The sequence below is a fragment of the Antechinus flavipes genome, chromosome 3 (genome assembly GCF_016432865.1).
Source record: "Antechinus flavipes isolate AdamAnt ecotype Samford, QLD, Australia chromosome 3, AdamAnt_v2, whole genome shotgun sequence".
In the NCBI taxonomy this organism is placed as follows: domain Eukaryota; kingdom Metazoa; phylum Chordata; class Mammalia; order Dasyuromorphia; family Dasyuridae; genus Antechinus; species Antechinus flavipes.
Genome location: NC_067400.1, coordinates 113,058,507 through 113,072,100, shown reverse-complemented (window position 1 = coordinate 113,072,100; position 13,594 = coordinate 113,058,507). Strand labels below are relative to the sequence as shown.

The 13,594-nt window shown below is 31.2% G+C and overlaps 1 protein-coding gene across 1 annotated transcript in view; it reads left to right on the top strand.

Moving 5' to 3' along the window:
- The first annotated feature begins 6,913 nt into the window (after window positions 1-6,913).
- The window catches only part of LOC127557058 (kelch-like protein 1), a 77,815-nt gene continuing 71,134 nt past the window's right edge, over window positions 6,914-13,594 (top strand). The window contains exon 1 of the mRNA XM_051990534.1: window positions 6,914-6,926. Coding sequence (XP_051846494.1) covers window positions 6,914-6,926 — 13 coding nt within the window. The remainder of the gene's footprint in view (window positions 6,927-13,594) is intronic.

Here is a 13,594-nt window from a genome sequence, read left to right as displayed (position 1 = left end):
CATATTAATGCAAACTTACATTTAAAATGGAAAAAAAAGGATCATATTGGGCCTATTAAATTTTGAGAAATTGCTTTGTCAAGGAGTAAGTGCTGCATATGGTACAATGGATTAAATGGTCTAAGTGTAGATATTCAAAGAAGTATTCCCAGAGCCATGCCATTGCCTTATTGATTGAATAACTTATAGAATAAATTATGGAATAAGAAACCTACAAAACTGGAAAGGATTTGAGAGATTGTTTTCCATAGTATAACCTCCTGACTCTCTGTATTACAGAACTCAATAGATTGCCTTATTGTAGGTAATTTTGAAAGAATAAGCAAGTATGTGAAAATAGTATGATCTTTTATTTTTTAGATTAATATATTAAGGTAAATAGAAGTTAACTGATGTGCCCCAGGTCACAAAGCTAGTCTATTTGGATAGCTAAAGGAATTTGAAATTCTGCCTCTAAGCTTCCTAAGAACTTCATGATTGACAAACAATTAGGATATGCTTTACCATTAGCTGTAAATTCTCACTAGTATAGAAGAAACAGAAGAAATGAAAGACAAGGGCAAAGACACAGAGTCTCTTGAACTGAAAGGTTATAAATTAGGTCCCTGACCTTGCCATTTAAGTCTTGATTTTATTGTGACAGCTAGCCTGCCAACTTGGCCTTAAGGATTTAAGACAGAATGTAAAGTTAGCTCATTAAAAGCAAATTGAGATAGTTAATCCTCACTGCTTAAAACAGAACAAAAAAAATAATAAATGGTGTTACAAGATATTGAAGATAAGAGACCATTTCCTACCTCTCCTAATCTTTATGAAGTCAGATTGCCAAAAGTATGTCAGAATATTATTAATCTCCTAAGGTTTTTCTTTCAGAGTCATTTTAAAGCCATAATGATAAATAAAAAGTCAAGCAGTTAAATTATGGTTAAAATTATCAGCAGATAACAGAAAGTAAAAGTTTGGAGGTTAGGTAAACTTCACAGAATAGGACATTCAGTGGGGAACCAGGATTACAAAATGGACATCTTGGTATGTAATACGAAGGGTATTACTGGGTCTGTTATTTCTAGAATGAATTTTCTAAAGTAGTTTGTAGAGGATGGAGCAGTCTAGAGAGATTAAGGTTGGAAGTCAGAATTGAATGCTCTGGAAGGTTGATTTAGGTGCTGGTTGTGTGAACTATATTTTCTTCAAGACAAGAAAAGATAAAAATCACAAAAAAGTTCAGTTCTCTTACTTTGTTCTTTTTGTAAGTATTATCTATAGTTGTTTTAGCTTTAAAATAGTCAAATGCCAATTTATTACAGACAATTTCATTAATCAAGATCATATTTTAATTTTCGTGTGATATTGTGCCTTTAAAACAAAACATAATTATGTAAAAATGCAGAGTGAACTTCATCTAAAGTGAGAGAGAATCTTGTCAATATAAATATCTTTATAAAATTCAAACATACTATCTCTTACTTATGGAGAGTAACAATGTTATGAAAGTAAAGACACAGCTTTCAGATAAACCTCAGACTGATTTTATGGGAAAGTCATAGAGCAAAGGATCCAGAATAAGAATATAATACTAATGTTTGATGTCATCACTCAATTTAAGTTTTTACAAGCATCATAACCAAGCAGAAGCAAAAAGTAGAATAATGAATGATCTTCAAGCCATTGATTATTAAAATTATTCTATCAGCAAATTATTTCTATAATTGGAATATCCATGATTTCCAAATGTTTAAAGTACTCAAAATACATATATTGTATGTGTATTTACAAATGTTATTATATTATCTTAATCTCAGTATTAAAGTAGCCTTGTAACCATAATACTATTTTTTTCTTAATTTGAAAGTTAAAAAGAGAGAATATATAAAAACGTAAACCTTTACATGAGTTTTTATCTGAACACAGAAAAAAAAATTCTGATTTTCCCTTTATGCTAAAAATAATTAAGGAAATATTTCAGTAAAATGACTATTTCTTAAATTAAATTAATTCTCTCATAAGAGAATTTTTAAAAGTTTTGATATAAATCATAATGAAGTAGAAAGAAAAGGTAGAATATTGATCCTCAAACCATTGGGTATTAATTTTTTTCCGTCAATGAATTTTTCTATAGTTGGAATCTATGATTTCCAAATGTAGGAAGCAATCTAATTACATACATACCTATATACCTATATATCTATTACTATATATATATAATATATATATATATATGCATGTGCATATGTGTCCATATTTATATGTATTGTTATATTACCTTATTTCAGTATGAAAGTGGCCTTGTAACCATTGCATTAGTTTTGAATAATTTGAAAGCTAAAGAGAGAAAATATATAAAAACATAAACTTTAACATGAAAATTTTTCTGAATCCAGAAAAAAAAATTTGGTTTTCCTTTTTTGATAAAAGTAATTAATTAATTAGGGATCATTTAAGGAAAATGACTACTTCTTAAATCAAATCTTTTATAAGAGAATTTTTTAAAATCTGTATAATGCATTGATTTAAATAAAATTTGACTATTTACTCAGAGAATCTTAAAATTCTCCTTTAGAATAATTTTCTAATGTGTTCAAGTTCTCAATTTATTCTTCATTATAAAGCAACCATTTTTTCATTTATAATGATGTACCATTTTGCACAGATGGTTAAGACCTGGCAATATTAAAATCCAATCCACTAATGTATGCTGCTGGACATATCTGCCCCTTATACAGATTCACTGTTAAATAATTAGCATTTAATCTGTTAGTCTATGATGCCTTATTGTACTACAGGATCTTTAGGAGTTTTTGTAATTAATGTTTATTGTCTTGGCATGTGTACAAACCCCTGAGTCATCCACTGAGTAGTAAATGTTAATATATGAATTGTTAATGGTATAATTAGTATATTTCTATATATTAAGAAATCAATATATTTTGTACACATATCTACCCACCTCTTATTTAGAGAATTTCCTTTATGAAAACATATATCCTCATATATGATGCATTTGGATGGCTTATATATTGACCAAATCACTGCTTATGTTGAATAAGACTTCATTTGATTTCATTATATTAACCTAATTAAGTATAAAACAAACTTGCTTATTCTCAGCCTCATCTAAGCAAGATGTATGAAAAATCAAATATTTTTTATAAATTTTATTTTTAGATTACATATGTAAATTCATTTTAACACATTTTAATATAAGTAATTTTTGGAGAGAAAAATAAGAATAAAAAAACATGAAAAAGAAAAAAAAAACAGAATTAAACAAAAGGTGAAAATGGCATGCTACAATTTGCACTCAGTCTCTATAGTTCTCTCTCTGAAGCAGCTGACATTTTCTACCCAAAGTTTATTGGAATTGTCTTGGATCACTGAATTTCTGAGAAGAGCTAAGTTTATCATAATTGATCATTACACAATCTTGCTGTTACTATTCTGGTTCTGCTTACTTCACTCAGCATCAATTCATGTCATGTAAAGCTTTTCTGAAATCAGTCTGCTCATCATTTCTTACTGAAAAGTAATATACCATTACTTTCATATACCCTGTTATTTAGCCATTCTCCAGTTAATTGAGTATCCAACTCTTTTTCCAATTCTGAAATAACAATTTTTGTTTGTTTTTGGTTAGGCAATTGGGGTTAAGTGATTTGCTCAGAGTTAAAGAGCTAAGAAGTAGTATTAGATGTCTGAGGCTACATTTGAATTCATATCCCCTTGACTCTGGGCTGTTGCTCTATCCACTGCACCAACTAGCTATCCCTGAAAGATAAATTTTTGCTAATTATAGGACCTATTATCTTTGAGAATAATTTAATAAGTCATATGTATACTCATTTCCCTTTAATCCTCCTGACCTTTCACTCAGAAAAACTCAAAGATAACAGCAGCTTTTATTTTGATGCAGTAATTGTACAACAGATCAGAGTCATGATGGGATAGCAATTATAGAGACTGTTTGAAGTCAGAGAGTCCTGATTTTAATTTGAGCCTCTGAAACATATTGGCTGGGGAGCTCTGGGCAAATTGTTCGACCCTTCAGAACTTCAGGATATTCTTTAGAATTTAATTTTCAAGGTATGTGCCCATTTGTCCTGTAAAAGATGCTTCCTCTAAGGGAAGTTAACTTTATCAATGAAATCATAATTCTGGTCTTTACAAAATACTACCAATGATGCAATTATCTTTTATTTTTCTAACAAATAAATGTTCTTCCAATTAATTCATTTAAGAGTGAAGACATTGTTGCTATTCATGAAATATTTGTTTGGTTCAGGCTTGAATGATTTATATGGTTTAATAAGAATGAGTGCTGGCAAAAAAAATGAAGAAAAAGCAAGATTTGATTGTTGTGGATGTGAAGATTATCCATAGCATTAAAAAATTATCTCCTGCTGGTGTGACTGAGAAAACTGGTGTGTGACAAATAGTAGTTTAGCTTAGGTTCACCATACTCCAAAATAAAGGATAGAAGAGATTTTAAAATCTTTCATGCTATGGTCTTTTATGATCTCATAACCATAAAGCTGTAGATATGCTTGTCCTTTGGGTCCTATTCCTTAGGTAATTGAGGATTTATAACTTCAAAACTTTGTTTTCCTTCAATTTATTTCAACTTTTTCTGAGGAGTCAACCTTTCTTGCTTTAAATTGATATTTTCTGAAAGCAATTTGGGAGGATTTTAAAGCTAAAATTAAATATAAATGCACATTCATTCATTTAAAAAATACTTTAGAGTACCTATAAGTTGCAAAGTACTATACTACTTACTATGTTATATCCTAGTTCTTCTATATTAATCTTTGTCAAGCTATATGTTTCAAGAAAATTGCCCTTATTTCCCAAATGAATAGAATCACAAAATGATATGATTTTAAAGTGAAATAGAAGAAATATTGTATAAGTATCTTAGGTTCTTTGGAGCAGGGAACAGATCAGTGACAGGAAAGACAGTCAGAGATAGAGAGAAAAAGGAAGAAAGGGAAAGAGATAAAAATGGAGGAAAAGAAAGAGAAAGGGAAAGGGAGAGAGAAAGAGAAACAAAGAGATACACAGACATAGAGAAACAGAGACAGAGACAGAAACAGAGAAAGGGACAGAGAGAGAGAGAGAGAGAGAGAGAGAAATAGAGACAGAGATAGAGAGCCAGAGACAAAAACAGAGACACACAGAAAGAGGCAAGAGACAGATGCCCACATAAAGACAGAGAGTTTGCTTGAAAGTTATGCATATAATATACTATAGCTTCTCAACATCTTGGACTCCTTAGGCAGGTTAGTGAAACCTATGAACCAGTTCTTGGAGTAATATTTTTAAAATAATTGAAAGAAAAATTAAATATATTTAAAAATGAATGTACATAAAGATGAATTTTTGAACATTCAAGTTTATTGAATGCATGGAATCTATCCATGCCCCCACAATGTCCATGGACCCAAGATTAAGAAAACCTAAAATAGTTGATAAAGAATAATTTTATGACTATCATGAAAATACATTTCAAGATTGCTTCTTTAACTTCCTTGATGATCGTCTCTGAATTCCAATTATGTAGTACTCCCTACTATTAAGATGCCTTTCAAAAAGACTTCATTTCTTACAAATTAAACAAAATTAAATTCAGTTGCACACATACAAACACACATTGTGTACTTTTACTTGCTATGTTCCAGGAAATGTTCTGGGCACTGAGACAAAAATATTCCTTGATAATGAAGAATTTATATGCTATATGTTGCTGAGGAGATATTTTGTGAACATATTTGCATGCATGCATATAAATATATATATATATATATGTATATATATATATACACACAAGTATATATGCTTGTGTGATATTCAATAAAACCATTTTAGGAGGGAGAGAATGCTGATAACTGATGTATCGGAATAGGATACTTGAACTGTACTCAGAAAAACAAAGATTCTGAGTTGGAAGTGAAGAGAAAGTTTATTTTACTGAGATAAGATACTATCTATAAGCTTAACAAATCTCCCTTTCAATATTCTTTACATTTTTTCTAGCTTATTACAATCTTTATTTTAATTTTCTCATATCAAGTTTTCATTAATACCAATGGCTTCTCCCCCCCCCCCCCATTTTTCATTATAGCTTTTTATTTACAAGATATATGCAAGGGTAATTTTTCAGCATTGACAATTATAAAACCTTTTGTTCCAATTTTCCCCCTCCTTCCCCCCTAGCCCCTTCCCCAGATGGCAGGTAGACCAATACATGTTAAATATGTTAAAGTATATGTTAAATACAATATATGTATACATATTTATATACTTATCTTGCTGCACAAGAAGAATCAGACTTTGAAATAATGTACAATTAACCTGTGAAGGAAATCAAAAATGCAGGCAGACAAAAATAGAGGGATTGAAAATGCTATGTAGTGCTTCACACTCATTTCCCAGAGTTCTTTCACTGGGTGTAGCTGGATCTATTCATTATTGAACAAATGGAACTGATTTGGTTCATCTCATTGTTGAAGACGGCCACGTCCATCAGAATTGATCATCATATAGTATCGTTGTTGAAATATATAATGATCTCCTGGCCCTACTCATTTCACTCAGCATCAGTTTGTGTAAGTCTCTCCAGGCCTTTCTGAAATCTTCCTGCTGACTACCAATGGCTTCTAAGTCACTTTGCCTCCAACAGTTTCTAGATTTACTTTTGTACAAAGTCAGTTAGTTAGCCACAGTGCATAGATCCATAGGCTTGATATCAGGAAATCTGATTTCAAATTTGTCCTCAAATCCCTACTAGATGATTCTGGGCAAGTCACTTAACCCTGTTTACCTTAGTTTCTTCATCTGTAAAATGTGCTGGAGAAGGAAAAGGCAAACCACTCTAGTATCTTTGCCAAGAAAACTCCAAATGGGGTCCCAAATAGACATGACTGAACAAGGTATGTACGGACACATATACATGGTTGCAAACAGAACAATCACACTATGTATTAGATAAAGAACTGAGTTAGGAAAACCTGAATTCAAATTATCCTTGTATCACATACCATATGTATGATTCTGAAAAAAAAATCATTTAATCTTTCAATATCCTAGAAAAATCTCAAAGACAATAAATTTCATATCTGAAGGAGAAGGTTCTTCTCTGGATTCCCTTAACACCAATAAAATCATAGATTAATAAATAAAATCAATAAAATCTTATTTTAAAAAAAAAGGATGAAATATCTACCATTTTCCCCTAGTATAAATGTAATTTATAGTCAACTAAAGTTCTATCTTGATGGTTTATTTTGTCATGGAGATTACTCAGGGTTTTCAAACACATTGTCAACAGAGATAGAGTTTGGCAGAGGTCTGCTAAGCTAGAAAGGTACACTCTATGTGCCTGATGAGAGAATCTGTATCTCTTATATGAGGACTAGACACCAGCAAAATTTAGAGGCTCTTCACCGTAAAATTGGCAAGAAAACTCCAAATGGGGTCCCAAATAGACATGACTAAACAAAGTATGTACATACGCATATACATGGTTGCAAACGGAGCAATCACACTATGTATTAGATAAAGAACTGAGTCAGGAAAACCTGAATTCAAATTATCTTTGTATCACATACCACATGTATGATTCTGAAAAAAAAATCTTTAATCTTTCAGTATCCTAGAAAAATCTCAAAGACTATAAATTTCATACCTGATGGAAAGGTTCTTCTCTGGGATCCCTTAACACCAATAAAATCATAGGTTAAAAAATAAAATCAACAAAATCTTATTTTTTAATCTTAAATTTTTGTATGATCTTAAAATTTTATGGCCAAATCAATTTATAAAAATATCAATTAAGGGCTGTGTGTGCATGTGTATGTGTATGTGTGATTGACTAATGGAGAAAGTTATAATTTTAAAGGTTGTGAGTGCCCCCACATTAATGAAATCACTAAGCCCCAAAATGTTAACATGTTAACAGTTTAATAGCTTCTCTAATCTGTTTATTAAAAAAAACAAAACCAAAAAACAGGTGATGCATGGTGTGGCAGGATAATTCTTCTTTAACAGCTACTGTTAAATATCTTTAACACTGAATATTTCAACATTTCTATTCCTTTTAAAAATTCTCTAAATGGAGAATGAAATAACTTCATAAAAATTACATTATGCCATACCATTCAATCATTCATTAACATTTTTAGTGTTTGGAATGCTTGTTGAATAGACTATAACACACCAAAAAAAGAATGAAAGTCAATTGCTTGAAGAAACAACAGTTTACCAAGTTCATTGATTAGATGTTACCAGCCCAAATACCATTACATTACTTTCTGAAACTATTTACTTGAGATTTAGGGTGTACTTTTTATGCAAGGATCATTAAGTAAACTCTTGGTTATTTAAAGGAATGAGATCATAAATCAGGCAAGAAAAGTGTTCAGAGAAAATGGTTTCTCAAATTCTTATTCCAGATTTTGGGAGATTTTTGTGTAAGAAATATAAAAATTGAAGCTCTCTTTTCTTAAGCAAGATAGTTTGGAATAATGGAATCCATGCTCTACCAATACTTGGAACCTTTTAATTCCAGGTGGTACACTAAATAAAGTACCAATCCTGAAGTCAGGAAGATTTAGCTTCCTGAGACTAAATCTGGCCTTAGATACTTGCTAACTATATGATCCTTAACACTATGTGACCCTAAGCCTTAATCCAACGGGAAAGTAAATGGTAAATCACTTCAGTATTTTTGCTGAGAAAACCCCATGGACAGTTGAGAGTGGGACGTGACTGTACAATTGAAAATCAAACAACGTGCACACTGTATGGTAAGCATTTTATAACTACTGTCTAGTGTGATCTTCCTGACAACCTTGGGAGGTACATGCTGTTATCTCCATTTTACAGAGGAGGAAACTGAGGCAAGGGAGAGGTGACTTACCCAAGATTATACCAATAATATGTGTCCAACACTTGAACTTTTCAGCACAGTACTTCATCCACTGGGCCACCTAAATGCCCAGTAGGCTGAATCTTTGCCAGCCCCTAAAATGAAGAAAAATTAAAAAAAAAAAAAAAACCCAGCACTCAGTATTACAAAGTGTGGTTCTGCTTATGCAAAGATGGTGACAGAGTGGTAGAAAGGGTCCAAGTTATGTTAAGAATCACATATTTTTAGATTCTTTAAAATTTTAATTTAGCTGTTAGCATTGTAAATGGGAAATTTTTTCCTCCTCTTTGTATCAAATTAACATTGTACCTGGCAAATTGTAAATAATTGATAAATGCTTGTTGACTAATTGACTGAGCTATGACTGGTATCCAGCAAGTGGACTTACTTCTGGAGGAAGTGAATCATAACCATATTGACATTTTCACTGAAAACAAATCAAATTGAGCTAAATCAAACAATGGTTCATATATTCTATTGGAAATGACAAATAAAGGACTTGATGGAATTGGTTCAGTTTCTGAGTCCAGAGGGATGGAAACTTGACATCTTTTTATTTCAGTTCTTATGAAAAATATTTATACAAAAAGCAATCATGATAATATTTGTAGTTGAAGAGAATGATCAAGGAGAGAAATTGTGTAGGAGCTGAATAAGAGTCCATAAATTAATTCAAGGAAAAGAGGCAGGAAGGGAAGGAACAAAGAGAGAAGGGAAAAAGAAGAGGGAAGGAAGGAATAAAGGAAGCAATGAAGGAAGGAACTAAGGAAGGAAGGAAAGAAAAAAGAGAGTGAGGAAGAAGGAAAGGAGAGAGGGTAGGAGAGAGGAAGAAGAAGATTTTATGTCCATGGATTGAAATGAACTAGTTATTCATTTAGGAGCCCTGACTAAATAAGTTGTTTCTGTTCATTCAGACCATTGACTTGTTAGCACAAAAATTAAAACTGATATAAACCTATAGGAAAGAATTAAAAAGAATGAAAAAAAGATATGGCATGTAATAAAAACAAATATGACTTATTTGAATAAGTATTTAATAAGTAGCATATAGAAAGAAAAAGATATATAGATACCAATTGTAATGATTTCATTCAACCATTTACTGATGTGTGTCACTTGCTTCAATGAAGACAACCACATTGTCAGAAAACAATCTTATTTGGCAATTAATCAAACAACATTCATTTAATAAGAGCTTATGATATGCTAAATAATATACTTTCATAACGGCTAAGCAGAGAAATAGGTAAGGGCAATAGTTTAGAACAGTCTTACAGAGAGTGAAAGTGGCAGATTATCCTTCAGAGGTCCCTTAAGGAACACATTAGAAAGAATATGATAATAAGAAAAAACAGATGAAAAAGATTATTATTCATTTAATAACAGATCCTTTTCAGGTCAAGAATAGCAAAACCACTATACTTGAACTCTTTGCTGAAGAAGAAATGACATTTGAGAGAACCAAGATCAAAACATCCTTTTTGTTAGATGAAATAATCTTAGGAAAGATTCTTATTCTACCTAATCTTGAGGGCTTTGAAGGCTCTGAAGGGGAAGAAAATATCAGATGTGTAAGAAAAATATCAATCCTTATAATTACTCCATCATCACTTGCTAAAAATTATCAAATAATAATAAGCAAATATCAATATATAACTTTAATTAAAATAATATACATGCACATTGAGAGCTTCCTTGATGAGCTACCAATATGAAATGAATAGTCTTTTTCAAACGATATTCTATAATAGACCACATGTTTTTTTTTTTACATAAATTATTGAAAGAGTGATAGTAAAAGATCCTATTTGTGCTTAATCAATATTTGTTGGCTATTTTTTTAATTTAGAATTTTCAATTTAAAATTCTCTGTATATATATAGTTATAGATATATAGATGCATATTTATAATCTATATATATACATATTTGTGTCTGAGTATCTATTTTTATATGTATATGTATTTATGTTTTTCTATGCATGTGTCTATATATAAATATGTATCTATGATCTAAGACCAAAATTTTCCTAAAAAGTACGTTTACAACTCTTCGAAAGATATAAATAGAAATAAGTTTATTTAATAGCTCCTGGTTATTAATTATAAGTGAGAAATAAGGCAGGTATATGTATGTTTTCCTAAGTTATTCACTATTGGCAAAGAATCATAGTTGAAGAAGGATTCATTATAGAAAGTGAGACCCTCCAGATGTTCTTATTGCATATGAAATTAGAGTATTTATATCAAGCTCTAGGACATTATAGAGCCCCTCACATGAGAGTTAACACCATTCAAATAACCTCAACTAAGCCATTCACACCAAAATACTTACTGTATATCATCCAGATTGTGATAAGCTGTTACATAAATAATTACTACTCCTTCTGTTTAGTCACACACATACACTCACACACACATACATCCTTATATTGGATAATAGATAGTGATTTTAGCCCAGAGTTAAGCACAAAAGGAGAAGGCTTGACTGGGTTGTTTTGAAAAAAATTTTAAACTTTTTTAAAGAAACCAAACTTATTCCATGAAACACAATTCACCTTCATAAGACTAATGTGTTAAAATAGTAATAAATTCTGTGAAAGAATACTATTATCCAATTATGAATCACAAGGTGCTACAGTCTCTAAATAATTAAAATGAGTATCATTCATAAGCTATGGAAAGTGTTATGATAGATGTTAACATGATGCCACAAATAAAAATAATAAAGAATATTGAACCAGAGCTAAGGATGTAGTCAAATAAATATGTGACAGAAAATTAAGACAAGCTGGTGTCCACATGACATGATTTAAGGATAACAGTTCAGGTGCATTATAATATACTCCTAATATCAAGACAAAGCAAGGTTGCCACCCACCCATCCATCCCTCAAGATTTGGGGTGGACCCGCTACAGTTAAAACATGGCTATTATAAATATACAACAATTGCCCCCAAGAAGAACTGCAATTTGTATAACTGGAAGGAGTATACACATGGATGAGACCATGAATCCTTCATAGCACTTAAAATATTTTAGACCAAAGGTGTTAAACATGCAGCCCAGAGTACACACTTCTTGAGTGTGGTTAGAGTCAGATTAAAATGTATTTGGGAGGTAATTAATATAATAAATAAAACTGAAATAAAACATAAATAACATATCTTAAAAACTAAGTTACTATACAGTTTCACGGATGCTTATATAGGCATTAGTGACACCATCTATCTTTGAATTTGACTTTATTACTACAAACTACATATTAATAGAAATAGAGTATCTAGAACAAGGGTTGGTGAGAGTTTCACTGAAATCCTTAAAGTGAAGATCATCTCTGAAGTAATATGTTCAAATGTCAGTGTACTATTTTAGAAATAACATTGACAAACTGTGGAATATCTGCAGATGTTAATGACCTAGAAAAAAAAATAACAACAAAGTTCATATGGAAGAACAAAAGGTCAAGAATTTCAAGGGAACTAATGAAAAAAAAAAAATCAAATGAATGTGGCCTAACTGTACTAGAACTAAAATTATATTATAAAGCAGTGGTTACCAAAACCATTTGGTATTGGCTAAGAAATAGACTAGTTGATCAGTGGAATAGGTTAGGTTCAAAGGAAAAAATAGTCAATAACTTTAATAATCTAGTGTTTGACAAACCCAGAGATCCCAGCTTTTGGGATAAGAACTCACTGTTTGGCAAAAAGTGCTGAGAAAACTGGAAATCAGTATGGCAGAAACTAGGCATTGACCTACACTTAACACCATACACTAAGATAAGGTCAAAATGGGTTCATGACCTAAGCATAAAGAATGAAATTATAAATAAATTAGAAGAACATAGGATAGTTTACCTCTCAGACCTGTGGAAGAGGGGGGAATTTATGACCAAAGAAGAATAAGAGATCATTATTGATCACAAAATAGAAAATTCTGATTACATCAAATTGAAAAGTTTTTATACAAACAAAACTAATGCAGACAAGATTAGAAGGGAATCAATAAACTGGGAAAACATTTTTACAGTCAAAGGTTCTGATAAAGGCCTCATTTCCAAAATATATAGAGAATTCACTCTAATTTATAAGAAATCAAGCCATTCTCCAATTGATAAATGGTCAAAGGATATGAATAGACAATTCTCAGATGAAGATTCCTCTCTAATTGTTTCCCATCTTACTTTCCACAGACACTGTTCCAGATTTCTTCTTTTCAGCTGAAAGAGGCATCTCTGAGAGGCTTGAGGAGAAAATATCTTGACTATTATTTTACTGAGAAAAGGAAGTTATTTGACTTGAGTTCTGCTTTCCTCTTCTTTTTACATCAAAATTTTTGACATATTCCACTCTTTTCTTCTTCCAATTCCTAAGAATTGTTGCTTTATTTTGCCAAGACCAGTCAGTGTATATGTGTGATTGACCTCTTCCCAGTTTCTCTAGCAGATTGCAACCTCAATTATTCCTTGTTTCAAAAACCTTTAACTCTTCCTCTCTATTTTACTTCATTACTGTTTTTAAATATGCTCAAGTTTCTCCCTTTCCTTAAAACAAACAAACAATAAGAAAGTTTACTAGACTCCATTGTGTCCTCAAATTGTCATCATATGTTGTCTTCCCTAAAACAAACTTAGTCTATGCTTGCTGTCTCCACTTTTCCTCTTAGTTACT